At 37.3% G+C, this 24,738-nt stretch overlaps 1 protein-coding gene across 8 annotated transcripts in view; it reads right to left on the bottom strand.

The window, feature by feature from the left end:
• Positions 1-24,738, bottom strand: part of RBMS3 (RNA binding motif single stranded interacting protein 3) — a 582,541-nt gene that overhangs the window by 32,526 nt on the left and 525,277 nt on the right. For 5 of the 8 annotated variants that reach the window (XM_044252609.1, XM_044252610.1, XM_044252612.1 and 2 more), the window contains one exon: positions 24,678-24,725. The exons of the other annotated variants lie outside the window; for them this stretch is intronic. In XM_044252609.1, the coding sequence (XP_044108544.1) occupies positions 24,678-24,725 (48 nt within the window). The remainder of the gene's footprint in view (positions 1-24,677; positions 24,726-24,738) is intronic. 8 annotated transcript variants of the gene reach the window in all.

Raw genomic sequence — 24,738 nt, 5'->3', positions numbered from 1 at the left:
ATCCCACCATAGGGAGGTGGCAAAAGGGCATTTCAAGCACAGGGATGCATCGTTACAATCAATTTGACGTTGTTTAAATGCCATCATGTGTCCATTACTGAGCATGCCGACGAGTTCATTAATGTTATTCTGAGTAGAATTTTTGTGTGAAAATTGTAAAGGGGGGGGAAACTGTCATCTGAATTAACACAATGCAGAATAGAGAGAGCAGACAGAGGTGCCAATAATACCCCAGAAAAGTGTACGTATTTCAGAAAGGTGTGGACTTCCAAAGAGTATGGAATTGGGGGTTCCAGCCAATCTTACCTAGTTTCAAAATATTGGGGGGCCCAGTGACATTCGGGTAACATTCTTAAACATAGAAGGTAAAATTCAGTATGGTCAACTTGAAAGGGCTGAAAAGTTACCTTAAATCTTAATATTTTCTCATCCCCTGGAAAAATAAGAAATAAAGTGTTTGATCATGGACAGAAGCATGTAAGAAGCAGTTCCAACAGGAAATAAAACTAATGGATGTAAAAAGTAAATCAACCAAAGGACCAGAAGTAAGGCAATAGAGGAAGTAAGGCAACCAAAGTCACACAGAAAGAAAAATCAGTATAGATATAACACTACTCCTAATTTTTATGTCCTGATTTTCCTTGGCCTGGCCCCACTTAGTTCATCTGTTCTTGACTTCTTTATCCTAGAAGACTTTAGTTTCTATTTCGAGCCCAGGGACATTCCTCCCCTAACTCGAAGGCTACTATGGACACTGTTTTCCTAGAACATTAACTACAGATGTTTGTACAGTTTGGGGCCTGTTTTTCTCTTTCCTTTGACCAAAGGAATTGTGTTTCCCACATACCATTCAAAAATATTTATGAGAGGCAACTATGTTTATCCAATGTCCTCCTTCATGAATTTCACACCCACGTACAGAAAATAAAAATATGTGGGTTTGAATTTCATGAAAATTATCCTTAATTCTTATCTAAAAGTATATTTACAAAACAAGAAGAGAAACTTAAAAAGAGGGATCAATGACCAAACTGTAACCCAAGATCACAAGTTATAATAAACACAGATTCTAGAAAAAAGATAGGAACAATGACAAGAAGGAAGGTGTAGTCATCCTTTTTTTCTTACCCACTCTGCAGCCATTTCCCCTTCTCAATAGAAACCTGGATTTCCTGTAAGAATCCTTATACTCCCTTCTCCCAGTCATGTAGCTTGAATGCAGTTAACTCCACAGTCGGGGAGTAGATGAGGGTAAAATTTCAGAGTTAGTGAGACTACAAAGATGTTTACTGGAGCTTGTGGGAAAGAAAACCCATGGATGTGCGTGCACGCGTGCACGTGTGTGTGTGTGTAGACTTCTAGAAATGACTTTTGCTCTTCTCTGGCAGAGGATAGTAGGAGTATATGGGGTCATTGCTGGGATAGCCATTCTGCTACTAGGACAGGGGAGTGGGAGTAGGTATGTCAGATTGAGGTTGTGGAATGTAGATGACTGAGGTGCAGCTGTGTAGAAAGAAAACAGGTCTTTAGTGACCTCAATTGAGACATTAAATTAAACTATTGTGAGCAGAATGCTTGAATATTCCAGTGGTTGGGGAGGTCATATGAATTTAAACTAAGAAATTAGGCAAAAGAGAAAATGAGTTTAAAAAAAAACCCGTAACATTATCAACTCGGATAGAACTGGCCAAAACCAGAGCAGGCCGGAGTAACAGAGGCCTCTGTGTTACCATGCCTGTTACACATTTTATCCTCTCTCATCCTGTCAGTAAAAGTTGCTGACGGAAACTTCTCTGACACTGATAGTTGGCTATCTCTTCTAAACATTTACCCTAATTTAGTTTGCATAATTACTCTAAATATTTTCCATTATTATTTACAGCATCTCAACACTTTCTTAAACAGGAGATTCCAGTTGGCAGAATTTTCTGAGATCCCTGAGGAAACTCTTCTGGAAAATGGCGGGCACTATTGTACATCTGCCTTGCAGCTTCATGTGGAAACAAGGAAACAAGCTGCCACAGTGCCTGCCACTCCAGTACCAGGGTTAAATATTAACATATTCAGAAAGTAGTAGTTTATCATATAATAGCCCTCAGGATGGAGGTGAGGAAATCCTGAGAAACAGGCTCAGGTTTTGATGAAAGAAAGACCTATAGATTACTCTAAATTGAATGGATAAGCCCCAGAGATAGGAAGTTCTAAAACAGTTCTTAGAAAAGGCTAGGAGAAGAGAATATAAAATGGAGCATGATTGTAATAAAGAATACAGAATGGTTCCAAACTACCACTTTATTTGTACTGACTTTGCAAATGACACTAAATACTAGAGCTATTGTATCCTGGTACCATTTCTGCTATCATATCACTGGGCTCTCCTACCTGGCTGGATTCCCCATACCTTTCCAGTTTTCAATAAAGGTTTGATTTCTCTGGATACCACTCACCCAACTCGTATGTTCGGTTAATCTTGGAAGACTGACTTTCCTAAACGAAATCTTATATAGTGCTTGTGGCCCATGTATCTTATTTCTATCAGATCCCTTATATAATTTCTGAACTCTAATGTTAAACTCTACATTATTTTTTTTCTGTTTTTAAGTATTTATTTAAATTCCAGTTAGCTAACAGAGTTTATATTAGTTTCAGGTGTACAATAGAGTGATTCAACTCTTTCATACATCATCTTGTGCTCATCAGGACAAGTGCACTCCTTCCTCCCCATCACCTGTTATACCAATAACACCCCTCCCCACCCCCTTCTCATAATCATCAGTTTGTTCTCTATAGTTAAGAGTCTGTTTGTTGGTTTGCCTTTCTCTCTCTCCTTTCCCCATTGCTTATATTTTTTTGTTTGTTTCTTGAATTCCACACATGAGTAAAATCATATGGTATATTTTTTTTTTCTGAGACTTATTTCCCTTGGCATTATATTTTATAGCTCCATCCATGTCATTGGACATGGGAGGATTTCATTCTTTTTATGGTTGCATAATATTCCATCATATACGTATACCACATCTTCTTTATCCATTCATCAATTGATGGACACTTGGGGTGCTTCCATATCTTGGCTTTTGTAAATAATGCTGCTATAAACATTAAGGTTCATGTATCCCTTTGAATTCGTGCTTTCGTATTCTTTAGATAAATACACGGTAGTGCAATTACTGCATCCTAAGGTACTTCCATATGGATTTTTGAGGTGCTTCCATATAGTTTTCCATGGCTGCACCAGTTTGCATTCCCACCAATTGTGCAATAGGGTTCCCCTTTCTCCACATCCTCACCAACACCTGTTGTTTCTCGTGCTGTTGCTTTAGTCATTCTGACAGGTGTGAGGTGATAGCATAGCTCATTTTTGATTTGCATTTCTTTGATAATGAGTGATGCTGAGCATCTTTTCATGTATCTGTTTGCCATCTCAATAAGTTATTTTAAATATCAAATGTTACGTAAGAGTGAAGCAAAACTGGGTGTAACCAGATCTTCTTTAATAAGCACTGCAAGAAAAGCCTTTGCTTTTCGCTCTGGGGTCTTTTGATTCAGGATCTCCCAAATTTTATTCCATAAAAGGAGTGTTCCATGGAATTTTTGACAGGTGTTCCACACACAAAGTTATGTCTGAGTAAACAAGTTTTTAAAATGAGGAGATAAACCAAGCTATGTAGATATTTTTATCATGGGGGTGAGGGTCCCTTGCTTTCTTTTCCTCCTTCTTTCTTTACATTCACCATTTTTCCCTTGCAGGACTTCTCAGTGTTTAATGGGCAAATATTTATCGTGACTCTGCAAGCATCTCTAGGAAGACAAGTACAATTTGCTACACTTCCCAAATGTGCTGGACTTTAGAACTTTTCTCTCTTTTTTCTAAACACACTAACATTTCATGAGACTGAGGTACATTCTCAAGGACCCTGGTTTTAAGCTTCACTTTACATTAGAATCATCTGTGCAGCTTTAACATAATATTGGTGCCTGGGTCCCACCTACAGATAACTTGATCTAATGAGCCTGGAGCATAGCCTGGGTGGTTGGAAATTTAAAGCTTCCTGGGTGATTCTAATATGCCACAATATTTTAAATAGACTACCCTGGGAGTTGTTTGGGAACTTATACTTAAATATGTTCCATAAGGAAATCTTTATTTCACATAACGAATAACAGATTAATCGGTTTAAGTGATACATTCAAATTCTGTACTCTGTATTTCTATCATTCTTCCTTAGAGTTTTATCTCACATTAGGAACAGGAAAGTAGGGGTACCTGGGTGGCTCAGTGGGTTAAAGCTCTGCCTTTGGCTCCGGTCATGACCCCAGGGTCTTGGGATGGAGTGCTGCATCTGGCTCTCTCCTCGACGGGGAGCCTGTTTCCCCTCCTTCTCTCTCTGCCTGACTCTCTGCCTACTTGCAATCTCTGTCTGTCAAATAAATAAATAAAATCTTAAAAAAAAAAAAAACCCAGGAAGGTAAAGCAGAGACATATATGTATGTGAGTGCGTGTCTGTGTATGTGTATATATGTACACACATGTGTATGTATCCCGAAAGGAATTGTAAACAACTGTTTATATGGGAGGTAAGTAAGACATGGGATATAAGTAAAAAATATTCTTCCCAGTTGTACACAGGATTCTTTCTGCGGCACTGGCAAAAAGAAGGAGTGGGGTTTGTGGACAGGAGAGAAGAGTACTACTGTCCTCATTAGCAATGAGGCACAATGAGTCTGTGACAATGAAGGTCATCCTGGGTGTGAAATTAGCAACTTAGTTGAAAGCTGTGTTTGAAAAACTATTTCATATTTTAGGAATACAAACAGTAAATAATCAAGATTATATGCTGCCAGTTATAAAAAGAGCCTTAGTATCCAAGTACATTGTAATCCCTTTAGCTGTATTTGATACCAGCGGAAAATAAGAATGGCTAATTTAGTCACTGTTCTAATTACTAGAGGCTCAAAAGAATGTTCTAGAGAGGAAACTGTTGACAGAGTATGATTGCTTCTATGTATTTATATATATTGCATATGAGTCTTGTTCCTTTTAAAATAGAGCTTTAACATTACTAAGACCTCCCTGAAGTAACCACGTAGCTAATTTGGGTAACTAACCATACCATAGTGAATGTGCACACCATGCAAATATGCCGACTCATTTGATTTCATTTTCCAGGATTTCCTAAGTCTATCATTGTAGGCCATGAATCCTGATAGTCTGAGTAGACTGCATAAATTCACACAGGGATTTCTCTGGTTCTCCCCAACGGAGCCATTATACTCCTATTCCAAGTCAAATTTTGTTGGTTTAAAAAAAAAAAAAATCACACGGAAGGAAGGAAATTATACAAGATAACAACAATGCATAATGGACTTCAGGAAGGAAGAAAATAGTTTGAATAATGGAGGACAATTAACATTCTTCTTTTATTCTACCACCAGTTTTGCTACTTCTGTTTCCTTAATTAGTCCAATCTTACCCCCTTCACCTGCCTGTGACTGGCTGGCTGGCTTGGAGCGGTTCTCAATCTTGAGTGCGCATCATAATCCCTTGGACAGCTGATAAGAGATGATGATAGTGGGCCTAAGTATTGTGTTTCTAACAAGTTTTTAGGAGGTGCTGATGCTACTGGTCTAGGACCACATCTCAACAACCAACAGCAGAGAACTGGAAATGTGAGGTCCTAAACTTGGAATCCTAGAATGTGAGCAGAATGAAGTATCTATTATGACTGTTATAATTTCTCATCAAGCTGACAGAGTATCAGCTGCCTTTTCAGCTCCAAAGAGGCCGCAGAGAGAGCACTGAGGGGCTGAGATCTAAATGCTGGTTTCAAAGCTCTTTTCGTCCCTGCACTGTACACTGCCTGCCCAGCACTCATACAGAGTGGGGTCCTTGTGCTGTGCTGTCATGTTGTCATGTCTTCTTCTCCTGTGTGGTCATTGAGGGTGGGCTATGGTGAGAAAAAGCGGTGACAGGAGATCACTGCAGAAGTGAATGCAAAAACTGCACTTTCCATACTTTAACAAGAACCCTTTGGTTGTTTTATTTATGTTAACACTCATTATTTTAAACATACAAATTAGTGATTATAAAGAAAGTCCGTGAAGTTGACGTGCTTTGCTGTGCCTGAGTGGTTGCATTCTACAATGATGAGCTTCCCAAGGAAAGGTGTTTTAGAAACTGGGCCTTATACACACTTATGAACTTTAACATCACATGGAATTATTCTTCAAAAGAACGTGAAGCCTTAAATGGCTTGGGTGATAAGTACAAATGCCAGTGGTGGGAGTTTTAATGCAAACAGACACCTTATGCTATCAGCTAGGGGAAAATAATTCAATTGAATTTAGGGGATTAAAAAAAAAATCCTCAAATCTTGCCTAAACTTGCCAAGTTCAAGGCCATCAATCAAACATAATTTCCTAAAGGAATGAAAATAACAGGGCAGTTTTATCTGCATGAATGTTAAAAGAATAATAAAAAGTAAACCCAAATAGAATGGCTCCTTATTTTGTACTTATAGTCAAGAAAAATCAAGAGGAAAAACATCACTTTGAGAGTAAGGAGTTCAAGAAACTAAAACCTACTGATAGGAAAACTCAAAGAGAGAAGTTTTCAAAAGACAAATGGATATTTTATCCTATGAATACTGTTAATCTTTAAGAAATTTCAATGTCATTTAGAAAACATTAGTTAAGTTCCTTATGGACTGCCAGGATAAATTAAGACAAAACACAATAAGAAAGAGAGACAGGGAAAGAGCAGAAACTTTCCTGCTAAATGAAAAGGTGCCTTGTTTGATCATGGTTGAAAATCCTATTTAAGGGAAACCAGCCCTATGTCCACTGGCTGGCTGCCTTTCTTAAGTAAGCTCTTAATATAATAGTGCATCACTAATGGATTGGGCACAGTGCTTTTCCATCGCATTAATGAAAAAGAGCTAAAGGCCATTACTTGTCCTGATTACCAGTCACAATGAGTATGGGGCACCTGGATGCATGTCTTTTGGACAATATGCAAAAGGTATAACACAGGCCATTGAAGAATTAACACACACACACACACACACACACACACGCAAATGAAGCAAAGATGCTATGTCATTAAGACCAGTCAGTTTGCAGTGCTGTACATATGAGGGACCTGGGCAACAAAAAGGGTATGAAAGTACTTCCAGAAGGTGACTCTGGGGAATCAATTATAATGATGTTAGTAAGATAAATGAATATGATGGTTATCTAGGGAAGACAATTAACAAAATGAAATCTTCCAGATAAGCAGTATTGCTGAAGGGCAGTCATATTTCTAACAGACACTTTGTGGGTTTCCACCAACATTTTAAATTATTTCATTAAGATTTCTTTCCTAATAATTTCATTTCCTTCAATTTTTTCTCACTTTTTCTTATACCTTCTTGTTCATGACTGTTCAGAAAGCTCTCTGCATTTAGTCATTCATTCAAATTTCCAAAATTCTTGGGAATTCTGTTTTCCTTTTACTATTTTAATTTTTTCTGAAGTTAAGTAAGCTTAGGATTATATAGGTGTGTCTACCAAATCAGCATTCTTACATGTGGGCATCATTGATTCAACCAACAAATATTTATTAAATACCTACTTAGATGGTGCTGGGTAACAGGGAAGTAAGGCGACCATAAGTAGTCCCTGCTCTAAAGGAATTTATAGTCTTGACTCAAGAGAGAAAGAAAGATAATTAAACAGAAAATGATGATTCAGCATGTTAAATGTTAAGATGAAGATACTCCAAGGAACCTAAAAAAACAAGAAAAATGCCATCTCTAAGACAAGATAGAAAAATGAAGGACACTTCTAAGAAAAAAAAAAAAAAGGCAGGCACCGAGACAATTCCAGGAAAACAACCCCAAATTAGCAAATTGAAAAGTAGAGGGAAAAGCATTAGACATCTAGACAGAGCATCTAGATGGACAGAAAGCTCATAGTTATATTTCCACTTAGGCAAAGACCCTGGAAGCTTGGCCCATCCTGCAAATTGAAAGCAGTTATGCCTGGAGCACAGAGGTGGTGAAAGATGAGTGGAGAAGCAGACAGGGGGATCGTGAAGGACCTTGTAACAGGGGCTAAGTACTAAGGAGGGAGTTCTAAAGGTTGTGGAAGGACTTGAAGCGGTTTTAGAAAGATGACACTGGTGGTTGTTGAGGGAAGGGATTGTGGCGGGTTAAGACTTGAATCAGCAAGACCAGTCAGATGGATGCCCTCCTAATCCTGTCAAGGGACAACAGTTAATTAGAGTAACTCTCTGAGGGAAAAATTATACTAAATTTCAGGCTTAGTAGAGAAAATTCAGGCCTCTGACTAGCTTTGTATTGCCTTCACATTGGATCTTCCAAATTTATTTGGAGTAAAAGTCAACACTGAAGTCTGTCCTTGAGGGTGAGATCTTATTTAAAGACTTTTATTTTCATCAAAAAGTTGAGCTTTAGTACAACAGGCCTAATCAGACTGGCACAGTTCTTGAACTCCAAAGCTCCAGGGACCTGCAGTCTCAAGACGGGGTAGAGAGGTGGTGAGGAAAGTACTGTATTGTCAGGTAGAGCACAACAGGTGTTAGCAGAGGACTTTGAATTTTCAAACTAAAGTGACATCACATTTGGCTGTGAAAACTGGGAAGAGATTCATGGCAGAGACATTGTTAAAGACGAGTGAGATCTGACCAGCAGAAACTGCAGGTGTGGTGGAGAAGAAGTTCCAGTAGAAAGTCTGCACAGGCCAAGCAAGAAAGAAAGTGCTCATAGCCAAATACATCCTACAAATAACTGTGATCAGAGGAAGAACAGAATTATGGAGGGATATGGTAGGAAAAGCAGTTGGAAGAGTAGCTTGAGGATTATACCAGGGCAGTCTCGAACTCAAGGCTGTTAAGTCCTTCTTAACTTTTGTACCCTTTGAGCTGTGGCTCATGACTAAGAATATTATATATTAGGAGTCTCCACTCATTTATTTAATTATAGCTCAGCTTTCTCCCAAAAAGACTTTAAGGCAGCTTACAAAATTGTACAATATGTTGTAGTATCAAACAAGTGAGAAAAAATGAGACAAAGGGAAAAAAATAAGATGAAGTCAGCAAGGCTAATAAAATATATGCCATTAAAATTCATCAGAGTTAGTTAGCAATGGATTACATGATACTGTGTCCATTAGGTAAGAAAATAAATCAAAGCAGAGAAGAATAATTTGCAATATGGAGGCAAGAGAGACATTTCTCTCACAGGTCAGAAAAGACCAGATACTGTATAGTCTAAGGAGCAAAAGATCTAAAGTAAGCAAAGTCGGTTTCCAAGGGCTATTATTATAGAATCCTTCAAATCAGAATGAATGGCATTGTGCCAATGCGTACTTGAGAAAAAGCTATTTTTCAGGGGGGGGCAATGGGACACAGAGTTACAGGTAAGACAGCTTCTTCAGCTTAATCCAAGGTTATAATTTAAAATAACTAAGGAGAACGGATATATGGCATATTATCCAAATATTCCTCCAAAAATATTATTATCCTTTAGCCAAGGCTCTGAAATATATGAGCGTTAGTGATTCTGGAATTGTACTTCTTGACAAGGACTTGGAATGTAGCTTTCTTTCCTGTTGGTAACACATAAATCCCAAAGCTGAACTTGGCATGGGATAGATAGTGTCAAATTGAAGAAGCTAAGAAGAATTTAAGAAAACCCACTCACTCCACCCAAAATAAACCTCTCACTATTTGGAAGTTAGCTGCAGGAAAGATAAGATTCTTCTCAGAAGAAATTTAGGTCTGCACTCACACAGAGAACAATAAGCAATCATCATTGTGGTTCTACAGTGTGAGGCAGTTTTTAGCACCCACGTCCCTGTAGGGTAATCTCTGTAAGTCATCCATAGCTTTGAGTAGTGTTAACATCTCTGGTATGCACTGGCTTGCAAGTTGGACTGTTGCTGTTAGAAAAGTTGACTTTAGATTCAGAGATCTAATCTGTACCTTCTCTCTGGCAATAAAAGAATAGAGTAGGGGTAGTCATTTACCTTAGTTAATTGTTATGTTAAAATCATATCCTTGCAAATCATGTTAAAGTAAAATGTTAAGCTCAATGTTTATTCAGGCAGTTGTGTGAAGGCTGAATAAGAAAGGGAAAGGCTAAGTACTGACATTTCAATAATAACATTAGAAGGTAACAGGGACCCAACCTGGACTGGAGTGGTAGAATGGAATGGAAAGATTCAAAAATGGAGAGCAGATTCAAAGTATATTGTGGAATTAAAAAAAAAAAAAAAAAAAGAAAGCTGCATGTGGGGAAGAGGGAGCCAAAATGTCTTGGAAGAAAAATGACTTGTCAATGTATAAGAGATTTTCAACTCTACTCCAAGCTCAGTTGAGTATTAAATCATATGATTCTCACCCAAATGGAAGAGCTATATATACTCCAAGCCACTGTCAAAGAATATAACAATCCTAAACTCATAGATACACTTAATTTTAAAAATCTTGTCTTAGAGAAATAGTACTGAAAATGGTTTGCTTGAATCCTAGGGAAGCCTGTGGGAGAAAGTAGACTGGGAGGAAAGATTATGAGTCTTGAATTGTGAATATGAAGCCTGGGCTTCAGAGAGCCAGCCAAGGGTGGGGGGATTGGAAGGGGGATGTTTGGGAGGTATCTAGAAATGGGGGCATGGAACTCAAGGGATGGAATGAACAATAGAGATTTGGAGGCCATCTGCAGGATGGCTAAAACTAGGGAAGCAGATGACTTCACTGAGGAAGAGAGCAAAGAAAAAGAAAGTGCCCTAACACCAGTACCCTGGAAAACAAATATAATCCACAACTTTTGTTTTTGTTTTTGTTTGAGCAGAGGAAATGTCATCAATAGATAAGTATATGTTGAAGAAGGTGTGTGGGATCACTGCTGTAAGAACATCAGAAGTTAAGACATGAAGGCAAGAACATAGAAGGAAGGGTTAACATTGACAAAAAGAAGGCCATGACTAGACAAAATACAAAGGGATAGGAAGTGAGAAAGAATGAAGAAACAGACAGTTTCTTCGAAGTAAAGAGAAAACATTTGTGGAAGATCAGGTCAAATACGGTATCCATCTTCTCATAAAGGAGGACGTAGCCATCTTCTTAGTATAAATGGCAAGACTTGTGTATGGAATTTGAGAAGGTTGAGGAGTTTAAAACAGCTGAAGGAGCATAAATATGAGTGGGGGATCCAGCTGATCTTGTAAATAATCATTTTGTAGAGGACATGGAAACTTCCTTACTGAATAGTTGTGACAATCAAATGTAACCAATCAATTCACATCAAGTACTTAGCACAGCACCATAAAGTATTCTTTGTGCACAAAGATTCATTTTTGCACTAGCAGTACTTTTCATATATACTCAAAGCTTATGATAAATAAAACACATTTTGACCTATCTCATGTTTGTATTGACCTTTTATCAAGGCCATTGAATGTTCTGTTATATTTTTATCAGGCAACATTATAATTGCCCTTTAGATAAGAAAAGAATTTATGGAAATCTTTCAAATGATCTTTAATTAGCTGGTAGCTATTAGCAAGGTCATAGTATTCCCAATTAAATAATTTTTAAGAGTTATCACCAATCATCAGACAAGAAGAGTCGATGACTGCGGGATAAAGGACAGAGGGAGGCAAGGGCATTTTGCAAACCTAAAAACAATTAAACACCTCCCTTTTCTGTCTAATGTGAGTGACTACAGCATCATAACCAAAGACAACTCTAGCTTTGCTTTGTTCCTCTCACTGACTAGATAATACTTACTAATACACCCAATCATTCAGTTGCCCCCACCCCCACTTCCTGACAGCACCCAGGGCAGAAACTACCACCTCCTGAAGCCCTTCCCAAAGTCATACTGTGACTGTGAGTCCCTCCAAAGTCCCTCTTCTGAGATGTTCTCTGGTTCACCTGCAACTTCTCCCTTATTTTTCAAGCTAGTAAATCTAATTTTATTTGACTATAGTTGGTCTCTGGTCTTCTTTGACTAGTAGGCTTTAATCTTCCAGAACAAATATCTCAAAAACCTCAACAATTATTTTTTTTTTTAAACCAACTCCACATATTTGATTTGCTAAAGTAACTGCTCAATTATGAATGAAATTCCCATTTCCTGAATCTGGAGTCCTGTGCTTTCCCAGATCTAAGTCTCTTGGGTGGACTGCTGGATGCAGAGCAGGCACATAAAGTAATTAAATTTATGCCTTATAGGGGCCTGCAATCCATTACCCTGAATCCAGCACGATTCTGCTGCCAACTGAAATATGTCCATTGCATGTAAATTAAAGGGCACCATTGGTTTAAAATCTTTTCAACTTTTTGATTTTAATTTTTAAGGAAACTTGATGGGAAACTTGATTATTGTTTTTGATATGTAGTATCTAGGTCAGATAGCTGATAGCTTTGCAATCAATATTGTATCAAAGCTAAATCACAGTGAATGCACCAAAGTGCACAGTTCAGATAAGTAAAAGAGGATTGGCCTGATAAGAAGTAATATACTGTTCATGATATATTCGACATCATCAAAATGAATAGAAGTTAGTGGTAGAAAAGAGGAACGTATAAGCAGCATCTTGGGTGACAAGTGGACTTCAAAAATTATCACCATGATTTCGGGAGGAATAAATATTTTGTGATCTGCAACTTGGGAAAACAAATTATCCCCAAAAGCAGGAGATCTTATTTTAAATGCACATTTAAAGGTGTACATGTATGCAAATATAAATATACATATATAATTGAAAATTTACATATATACATATATAAAACTCATGGAAGTTAGACTTAATATCCACATGTAATTTAAGTATATTATATATGATCTCAATTTCAAACATATTTTATCAATTCCATAAACCACAAGAGACTGGAAGGCTCCCATTAAATAAACTGAGAAGATTTTAGGTTGTTCCAAGTGCTGTGTGCCACGGACACAACATATCATTTGTTTGTTTTTTTTTTGTTGTTTTTTTTTTTTTTTGAGGAAGACACAAAGAAATGGAAAAATGTTCCATGCTCCTGGATTGGAAGAATAAATATTGTGAAAATGTCTACGCTACCTAAAGCAATCTACACATTTAATGTAATTCCTATCAAAGTACCATCCATCTTTTTCAAAGAAATGGAACAAATAATTTTAAAATTTATATGGAACCAGAAAAGACCTCAAATAGCCAAAGGGATATTGACAAAGAAAGCCAAAGTTGGTGGCATCACAATTCCGGACTTCAAGCTCTATTACAAAGCTGTCATCATCAAGACAGCATGGTACTGCCACAAAAACAGACACATAGATCAATGGAACAGAATAGAGAGCCCAGAAATAGACCCTCAACTCTATGGTCAACTAATCTTTGACAAAGCAGGAAAGAATGTCCAATGGAAAAAAGACAGCCTCTTTAATAAATGGTGTTGGGAAAATTGGACAGCCACGTGCAGAAAAATGAAATTGGACCATTTCCTTACACCACACACAAAAATAGACTCAAAATGGATGAAGGACCTCAATGTGAGAAAGGAATCCATCAAAATCCTTGAGGAGAACACAGGCAGCAACCTCTTCGACCTCAGCCGCAGCAATATCTTCCTAGGAACATCGCCAAAGGCAAGGGAAGCAGGGGCAAAAATGAACTATTGGGATTTCATCAAGATCAAAAGCTTTTGCACAGCAAAGGAAACAGTTAACAAAATCAAGACAACTGACAGAATGGGAGAAGATATTTGCAAACGACATATCAGATAAAGGACTAGTGTCCAAAATCTATAAAGAACTTAACAAACTCAACACCCAAAGAACAAATAATCCAATCAAGAAATGGGCAGAGGACATGAACAGATGTTTCTGCAAAGAAGACATCCAGATGGCCAACAGACACATGAAAAGGTGCTCCATATCACTCGGCATCAGGGAAATACAAATCAAAACTACAATGAGATATCACCTCACACCAGTCAGAATGGCTAAAATCAACAAGTCAGGAAATGACAACATATCATTTGAAATGTGATTTCAACATGGGCAGTGTTAGAAGGAGTGGTCAGCTTGTAGTGGAGATGCACCATCTGGTAGGTGGATAATGAATTCACATAAAAAATTAAGACTGACTTCAGGCTACAGAATTGTTAAAAAATTCGAAGCCACTTTTAGCAAAGAAATAGGTTTCTTTTAACTCTACCATAAATACCATAGTGCTGAGATATAAGAATAGAAGTGGGTAAAATTTTAGAGGTCACCAATGCTACCACTGCAACTGATCTAATCATGACAATCATCTTTATACTAACACACTCATGTTTTCATGGTCTTTCAATGTCTCCCCAATATTAGATATAGTGAAAGACTATGCTGTTAATGTCTTAGCAAATGACACAAGCTGCGAAGCAACATTTCAAAGAACTTAAAAAAGAATTAAAAACACATATGATAATTACGTAACGCATGCTTGTTTAGCTTCACGTGCATGCCTAGGACTCAAAATCGTAACAGTAGCTCAATTTTGTCACCTTTTCTGCTTGCCATTGTGAATATTATTTTCTTATGTTGTTACAAAAGCTTTAAATTTTATTTATTATATTAATCCAACTAATAATATTATCATAGTTCAGACAATAAGAAAGATAATATCATCAACTCCTTTAATATTTCTTCCATTGTTCAATATTGGGTTTGGGAACTCTATTTTAAAACAGCATTGGTTCAGTCAATCTCTTATGGCAAATATCCAACATACTTCTCTGAATGCAGGGCAAGGAAAAGAAAAGGAAGCCTCTGTTATTTAATACCTATTATGACTCAGGCATGTACTAAGTACTTTCAAGAGGTTCTATCAATCCTCAGCTAAGTACACACAGAGAGCTGCTAAAGCACTATCTGTACTTGGGGGCGGGGAACTAAGCTTCAGAAAATTTAAGTGAAATTCATTGTGAAATAATTATTAAATAGTTAGACCAGGAACCACATAGCACCTTCTTGACTTTCAAAGCCATTTCTAATTATCATACCATCCTTTTTCCTATTCCAAGTTGCATGTGTGTGAATAAATGAAAACTGCCTGCTGGCCAATTTTTTAGATCAGATCAACACATCATCACAATCATCTTTCATTTTATCTTACCACTGAGACTTGATAGCACACCAACTTCCCTGAGCCCATTTGCATTTTTTCATTTACGCTTTTTACCATAAAAATAAGAGCTTTTGTATTTCCAAGTGAAATCTATGAAGGGTTTAAATAATTAAGCACTATATTAAAAAGCACAATTAAAAACACCAGCAAATCAATGAAGAGTCCAGAGCAATCAAGAGAACATGCCACTGGGAATGTGTGCAATGCACAGCATCTGACGCGAAGCATCCTAAAAGCCAAGGCCAAAAGGGAAATAGATTAAGTTATGTGCTTTAGAATGTCAGTTAAAAAGAAGGATATCCGCTCATCTGGAGAGAGATACTTGCCGAGACACTGAACTCAGGCAGCAATTCATCATCGGCTTCTTTATATAGGGAACATTGGGTGAAATAATGGACAATTACTTCCACTGTAGTGTCTCTAGAAAGCTAGCAATGTGGTTTAAGTGTCTGTGTCATGTGTCACCCCTCTAAGAAAGAAGAGGTTAAAACATTACAGTTTAACTCTGAGAAAGCATTTCTATGGGGATGTGCAATCATACGGTTCAGGTATTTTGCTTTCTGATAAACTAATTTAACACAGAGTCTAGAGAAATGTTGGCTTGTCTGTCAGGCCGCGTCTCTCCAGGATCAGATGTCTCAAGCCCGCCTCTGGCAAGTGCTGCGCACGATAGTCAATTCAGGATTGGGTTCTCTGGCGGGAACCTCCCGTGCCCACTTCATGCTGTTGATTAAAAAGGGAACCATGTGCTTTCAGGCCCAGATGTGCTGATTCCCGCACATGCAATTAGCTTCCTTTAATATTGAAACTCGTCTTGAAAATGCTCTCTCCCTTGGCTGCCATCACAGAGGTACTGCCCTTGGGGATGGTTGGGGTATTAAGGGATGCTATGTCCCTGATGCTGTGGAATGCCCTAGGCCCATGGCTGCTACTCATTGGAGGGATTCTGCTGCAAAGAAATAGGACCTTGGATGCTGTCTCTCCATGTCTTGTGCGTGCTGCCTCACCCAGGGAAATTTGCTCTGACCCCCATCTCCAGCCCTCCCAGGCCTGTCCTATGTAGTGTTAAGATTTTTTTTTAAATGATTTTATTTATTTATTTGACAGAGATCACAAGTAGGCAGAGAGGCAGGCAGAGAGAGAGAGGAGGAAGCAGGCTCCCTGCTGAGCAGAGAGCCTGATGCGGGACTCAATCCCAGGACCTTGAGATCATGACCTGAGCCGAAGGCAGCGGCTTAACCCACTGAGCCACCCAGGTGCCTCGAAAAATTTTTTTTTTTAAATATACTAAGAGTTTTAATACTTCAGTTCCACAAATAATTATGCTGTATACACTAAAATATTAAGAAGTTTCTCTCTCTGTCTTTATCTAAACCTCTCCCATGTCTGCCTTTCTGATATTCCATATGTCTTCAATGAAATAAAAAAACACAAAAATGCCAATTTTAAAATGAAATGTACTTCATGCTTATTTATAATGTCAGTAAAGTATTTAACTTGGAATACTTGTGAAATGAATTGATAAGAGCAGAGGTGGACAAACTATATAACCCATAGACCAAATTCAGCATGTTGACATTTTTATAAATAAAGCTTTATTGGTATATAGCCACAATCATCCATTTATACACAGTCTGTGGCTGTTTTTACCCCTAAGGCAGAGTTGAATCATTATGATACACTGTATGGTCGTCAAAGCCTAAAATATTTATAGTATGGACTTTTACAGAAAAACTTGCTGGATTAGAAGATAACACAAAAATTTCGCATCCTTGTCTTCCAACTCCTTCCATACCCATCCTCCCCAAAACTGCCTACCTTAGTGATGCACTACCTTAGTGATGTTTATTTATCAGAACCATTGACTGACTTAAGCTCCCTTTAGTTATCAGTTACTTGAATAAAGCAATAAACCACTATGGCCCCACAGGAAAAGTCTTTAAGGCTTTATTTTTGTAATGTAGTGAACAGTATAAATGCACTAGCAGGAACACAATAACAGCATGCTCATGCCTATTTGTCAAATACTCATACAAAGTGTGTTCTGCAAACTGCTTTTATGATACCTGTCGCATGCTGTGTGATATGACAAGTCATTACAGCCCAGTGTTCTCTTGTCAGATTCTATGTTCCTTGAAGGAAATGGGTACATCTCTATTTTATATCATCCAGTCTTGGTTCTTTGTCGTACTCTAGGAGCTCATAAATATTAGTTGAATGAGTGAATAATAAGTAGAACAAAGTCTCCCTTATTAAAATTTATTGAAAAGAAACAATCAATTAGTACATTTAAACAAAGGCAATTTTGTAATTAAAATAGATGCATTTGAGCAAAGAAATGAAACCAATTTTCATGCATGGCTTGTAGGAACACATAACTCTGTGTCAGGTCTTTTACAGTAAATACAATTTAATGGCTAATTGTTGCTAATTGGAGGTACTAATGGACCTAATTTTTAATTAAGGGATGGAAATCATTTGTAATTAGCTCATAGTATCCATGAAAACAAATTTTATTTAGAGCTTGAAAAATGGTTTTGTTCTTTCAAATAGCTCAAATACACCCATGTCCCCAATTAGGGGCTAGTTTTATAAAGTGATTCCCATCCCAGAAGAGGCAGGCTTCAACCAAATCCTTGGTAGACTATCACCAATTCCAAATTAATGCAATGCATTACTTTCTAATGCAAACTGATGTTACTGATTAGCACAGACAATGTGCAGCAAAAACAGCATAATATTTTCACAGTGAATTTGGTCTAAATCCAGGCAAGTACCCCTGTGAAGGACTTTATTCTTAAAGCATGACTCCCTGGCTAGGAATCTGACACTCAAGTTCATATTTGACCACACTGAGTGTAGCTCTAAGGTGATTTACATATGCCTTCCTGTGAAGCCTCATTGTGAAGTTACCCTGATAACGTTGACTATTCTCAACCTGTTTTAGCTGTTATGTAGAAACAGAAAATGCATATATGCTCCAGAAGTTCTATGGATTCCTGTAAATGCAGTTTTGGGCTCCTTTTTTTTTTTTTTTTTTTCATTTTTCCCAAACACAGGTTCAAATTCTGAACTCTAAGGTTTTTAGAAAAGAAGAATGACTTTTGGTTCTACTTTGGTTTCCTGTCCATAGTAGTCTTGCTTGATTTCTTGATGATGCCGTTCATGGAAATTCAGCTCAGAGCAACTGAGATAAAAATCTGACAAAAATTATCAGTAGTATTCCAACTGTGAATAGAAAAAAATGATGTTTTATTTGCCATTTTTTTTCATTGAAATTTGCCTAAATGGGGGCACCTTTTAAAAAATTATAATTGTTAGGGCAAAGAAACACTAAAAAGATAATAGTTTCTTGTGATTTTGAATGAAAATAAACATGGTAGTTCCGGCCTTCTGTCTTCTGTCCTTGAAATAACCTGGATGAGGTGTAGCAGAGACTTTGACAAGGAGAGTTGAGTCCTGTGAAATAAATCTAGGACTCCATTTCCAAATTGTAAGACAGTTTTTTTGGACATCGCCACTCTTGATTCTCTCATATTCTTCCAGAATTATTAAAAAAAAAAAAAAGAATTCACATTTTAACTATTTACCTAAAACTTTTCCTAAGCGAAGTATCTCTTAAGCTAAAGCTGAGTGTTTGATGACATTCAGCTCGACATTCAAATTCACACTGAAGTGCCTATACAGCTGCTAGAGTAAAAATTACAAGTTTGAGTCTCTATACTCCTAAAATCATTGGCAGTATCATGACAATACACAAATCAGGCCCTCAAAAACACTGATCTGATACATGTTTCTGCCTTTAGTTAGATCTATATTTCAAGTGTTCTGGAAAGAACTTCATTCTTTTTTTTTTTTTCCAATTTATTTATTTTCAGAAAAAGAGTATTCATTATTTTTTCACCACACCCAGTGCTCCATGCAAGCTGTGCCCTCTATAATACCCACCACCTGGTACCCCAACCTCCCACCAGTGGGGGAGAGGGGTTGGGAGAAGAGGGGTAGGGTTATGGACTGAAAAACAATCTGAAGAACTTCATTCTTAAAAATTCTAAGAGGAAAGGTCTTTAGTGTCTTTATAACATGTTCCAGAAATATGTCCTATCAGTGATTGGCTGACACCTTATTAATATCAAAAAACAAACAAACAAACAAATCCAGACTTACAAAAATACCCACTTAAACAGTGGTCTTTTAGGTTCATATTGCTTGATTTCTTTAACCTTTGGCACCTTCACCTCAAGTCCACCTTTGGCCACCTTCTTCATGACCTTGACTTTGCCAAGAAACAGTTCATTATCCATAATCTTAAACCCAAGTCTTTTCTGACCACTTCATATATATCCTGGAGACCTCTGTTCTCTATATTCCCTGTTTCTCCCTCTCTCCCATCCCTATGGCCCACTTTTCTCTTTCTATTGATCTGGAAACTATGGTTTGTCACTTAATCACTCTCTTGCCAATACTGTCAGCACATATTGGCCTTTTTCTCACTCCAGTCAGTAAAACCTTAGCCCTGGATTAATCTACTTGTCTGCCTTCTTGGCTACTGATCACTACAGCAGAAAATCAAACATCCTCACATATTGGCAACACAAAAATCCATAATCTTTAGCTTCTAATGGATCTCTAGTACGCCCCTCAAACTTTGTATATATTGGTGGTTTGCTTTCATACTTCACAGTTTTCCAAATCTCTTTAAATCCCTTCTCTTACCATTTCCTACTTGTTCTCAGAAGATGCCACTTAATACTTCACATAAAAAAATAGTATTTATCTCATAATAATCCTTTAATATCCTATTCCTACACTGACAGACTTATAAGTACATATATCAAGCCTTCCTCCTATCTTCCCACATTCCCACAAGAGATGTTTGCTTTCTTCAGTGACCTAGTTCTTTCACTCATGCCCTTTATAAGTGACATTTTCAAACTCTAGAATACTTTCCTGGCTCCTTTATGTCATAACCAAATACTTCCCATCTAAAAACATCTAAAAAAAATCAGAACATCAGTCAATTCCATTCTCCATTTGTTTTTAGTTTTATCTTGTCTACTCTTCTTCAAAGTCAAATCTGCTAAGTTTCTGGCACTTGCTGCATCTACTTCCATACAGGACATTCACTGTTTCGACCTTTCCCATCCAGTTGGCTAGTGACATCCATGTAACATAATCCAATGGCTTTCTTTTAAGGACTCATCTTACCGGAGAATCTCTTGAAATGCATTCTTACTTTGGCTTTGTTTGAAACCTCATAATCTTGGTTTTCCTTTTATGTCTGTAGTTGTCTTTCTCAATCTTTGTTTTGGACTCCTTTTTCTGCCCATTTTATATGTTTAAGGATCTGCCTACTTCTCTTCATTCTAAGAACATTCTCTGGGTAACATGACTTAATTCCATGTTGATATCTCTAGAATTCATCTCTAGCTGGCAGCTGTCAGAATTCTACCTTCCAGACACACACATCCAAATATTTATTGATTATTTCGATTTGGATGCCTCACAGACATCCGAAGCTCAAACATACAGTCCTGAACTTGGTCTCTTTCCTGCCAAACTTGATCCTCTGTCCTCTGGTTCAGATCACAGCAAATGACACCTCAGGCCACTGAGTTGCCAGAAACTTCAGGAACTACCTTTAAATCTTCTCTATCTTTCTGTTCTGACAGCCAGTCAGTTAATATATCCTAGGTTTGCATTGCATTCTCATTTCCACATCTTGAACAAATGCCAACTTCATTTTGGGCTCATGTTCTTGAGTTCTGGCCCCCTTTTCTAATTTTATGTCTCTAATTTTATGTCTCTTTTCTAATTTTATGTCTCAATGTATTCACTAAACTGTATCCAGGGTCATGTCAGTCTCCAACTTAAAACCATTTAGCATTTACTGCCATCAAGATAGACTTCAAGTAATCATATCTGTTTATTTTGCTCCAGTTTATTTCTCCAGGCCTGTTTTATCCACTCCCAATCTCTCTATATGTGTTTCTATGCCATTGGACCATTTTTACTTCCCTGAATTTTCTATGTCCTGCTACCCATGAGCCTTTATATATGTTGCAATCTTGGTCTGAAATTTTCCTTCTCCAACTCACTTTTTACTTGACTAATCCCTAAGTCTCCTTATGCCTCCATTTAGAGGTTTCTTCCTCTTTTTCTGACTTCTCTACTATATGTTGATTTTTTTTCTTTTTGCCATCATAGCACCTTGTAACAAGAATGACTAGTATAGCTATTGCTAATAACACTTGAACACTTATTTTATGCCAGGTTCTGTTCTAAGTGGGCTATATATTTTTTTAAAAGATATTATTTATTTATTTTTTTTAGAAAGAGAGAGTGTGGGTGCATTAGGGGAGGGGCAGAGGGAGACGGTGAGAGAGTATTAAGCAGATTCCACACCCAGTGCGGAGCCGAACTCTGGGCTTGATCTCACAACCCTCAGAATTTTCACCTGAGCTGAAATCAAGAGTCAGATATTTAACCAGCTGAATCACCCAGGTGCCCCATGGGCTAATATATCTTAATACCTCTAATACTCACAACAACTTTATGAGATAATTTTTATTATTTTCTCAGGTAACTAATATAAGCAAATTCCCAAGTTTCTAGAACTTGTGACATAAGTAGATTCTGAATTTAGGCACCTTATTGAAAAATTTATAAACTTAAACATCATATATTTGTCTACATAGAAACACTTTGATACTGTGTCATAATCACCTGTTTGTATCTCATTTCCTACTTCAACCTTAGGTTTTTAGAAGGAAGTTGTATATCTAGCACCCAACACAATGATGGCTATATGGTATGTTTCCAATAAATACTATTTGAGTAAATAAAAGAACAAAGTGACTTGTGACTCAAAGATGAGCCTTTGCCTAAAATCAGATTTACCCTGACCTAGCCTTGGTGCCTGTATTGTGACATTTCATTGCAAAAATGCCAAGTACTTGCTATCATCTAATCACCTCATATACCTTTATTTCTAAGAGTTTACATATCCTGTCCCATTCCCATCATGTACCTTACCCATTATTGCCCAACTACTAACATCTTATTATCCTTCCAAATCCAGCTCAGAATTTACTTTATTCCTGATCTTATTGGATTCTAGATTTTAGTTCCTTCATACATTGTACATTTAAACATCACAAACAATGACAACAACAATAAGAAGAACAACATTAAATTAGACCATGGTATTTTTTAACATTGGTCTATTATCTATTCATCTTTGTATTCCAAGTACCTGCGTGTAGTGCCTAGCACTCAGAAGGTGTTCAATAAATGTTTGATGGGTTGATCGAATGATAATTAGGTTGGGTTATGTCTCTGTAGATTACCAACCAGACATCTTGAACTCAGATGCATTATGGCAGTTTTGTCAGCTCCAACACTGGCAAAGAATTTATTATTATTTGAGTTGTCTAGTGTGGGCATATTTGGAGATATGAGAAGAAACTGTTATAACACCTTTGCCCATTTTACTCTCCTGATTTGGTCAAGGGTTGGGCAAATGATACACTATTTTTCAGAAGTCATTCAAGTTGTGCCCACCAGGACAATTAACACACTTCTGGAAGGTAAGTAGTCTATTTTCATTTAGCTATAGATCAAACATGCCAAAGACGTCTATGCAAATTCGTAATATGTCAAACCACCAATCCAAACTTGTATGGGGGAAGGGACTGTGACACTCCCATCCTGCCCCCATCTTATTTTTTCTGTTACTTCCATATTAGTCCCTTCTTTTGTACTCTACAGCTGGGATAGTAACACTTTTTTTTTTTTATTCTAGTGATATCATACTTGGCTTTTCTAACTATTCTATGCGATTATTGTTTTTATTCCTTAAGCACACACAAAATTGCTGGGTTAAGTTTCTCCAAGCACTACTCTAAGTAATTTCTCTGCTGAAGAACTTTTAGTGGTATCTGTCTGTCTATGGAACTAGGTGAGAGCTCCAAGCAGCCAGATGTCTTGCCTCAATTGATTTGTGTAAGAGCCCTACCTATGACTGTTATCTAGCAAATGCTTTTGATGTTTCCTTGTTGTTGTTTTTGCTAATTTCGTTCTTGAAAGTGAAATCGTACAACTTAGTTGAAGGCAAGTTCCAGTTTTTGTCTTCCACTATGATTAATATTGGTGAATTATCAAGAGTGGAAGCCACATATTTAAAAAAAGTCAAGGCTGTATGCATTGAATGAAGTATCTTCCCTTCCCAAGCATCACATATCCTAAATGAAATAGGCATGTTAAGCTATGACCGGTAATACACTTTGGGAAAGATCAGTGATATTTTAATTAATGACAATTTATAGAGTTTTCAAGAGGACCAAAGTGACTTTACAGCTGAAAGCTAACTGATTGTTTCTCAACTGAACTTTTAAGATGCGTATTCAGCCATGAGCATAATTAAACAAGTCCACAAGACATGAGAAACAGATTACTCTTCAGATGCTGGGTCAGGCAAACCAGGTGGTCAAGAACACAGTGTTCTCTGCTTGAAAACCACCGTTCACTTGCCAGACTTTACTGCCCCTTGGGCTCTTTCTGGCCTTTGTCTCTTGCTCTGTCACACCAATGCCCTTCTTGGTTTAGATTTCATGTCCTCATCATCTAACACATCAAAGGATCAGAGAGTTCAAAGCTCCTCAGGCTGCCAGTATTTTATTTAGTTAAAAAAGTCAACAAGAATGAAAAATCGTGCCCATTTTCCTCTTTGCAAGAAATCAAAATTCGAAATTAAGGTAAAAGCACAGACGATCTGTGCCATTCCAAATAAAAACCAACCTCTTCATATACATATACCCCTTACAAAGTGTACCACTGAATTTTACAAAACAATTTAAATGTTACTAATTAAAATCCTCAAGATGCTAATGCATTCTCATATCAATCTCTGCCACTTTGTTGTACAAATAGAACACTGGCAGCTTCTCTTCCCATATCCAAAATACCATTTATAGAACAAATTTGAACTTTCAATTCATTCAACAAACAATTATATCAAGAACCTACTATGTGTCAGATACTACACTGGGTGTTGCGCAAGCAAAATGGAATGACTTTCTGATTTCAGAAGATTTCTGGTCTCTAAAGCAGTGCTTCTCAAACTAGTTTTTATTAATCTGTGCCCTCTTTTGATAAACATAAATATCCTTCTCCCACTTCCCAGAAATTCTGATGAATCCTTCTCACACTGAGATTCACTGATACACAGAACATAGACTCTATTTTCTGTGTATTCTTCACAAACCAAATATCTTTGAGCTTTCATTTTTTATTTCAAGAGCAACATACTCATGTTCCATATGCAAAACTGGATTGGAATATTAAAGATAAACTTTTTTGAACCACATATGCTATCTCACTGTCAGTCCCAGAACTGAAATTCAAATTCCTGTACCCAGCCCTATTGAGAATCACTGCTTTAAAGAGTTTTGGAGAAAACCAGGCAACCTCCATCTCTCCCCTCCAATCAAATCTTAAAGGAATTAGAATTTTCCTACCTGACACAACAGCTGGTGGAGTATCATAATCCTGTCTTGGGACTGAATCTTTGAATGAAAA

Source organism: Neovison vison, chromosome 6 (assembly GCF_020171115.1).
Source record: "Neovison vison isolate M4711 chromosome 6, ASM_NN_V1, whole genome shotgun sequence".
Taxonomy (NCBI): domain Eukaryota; kingdom Metazoa; phylum Chordata; class Mammalia; order Carnivora; family Mustelidae; genus Neogale; species Neogale vison.
The sequence above is the reverse complement of the archived record's forward strand: the minus strand, read 5'-3'. Positions and strand labels throughout refer to the sequence as shown.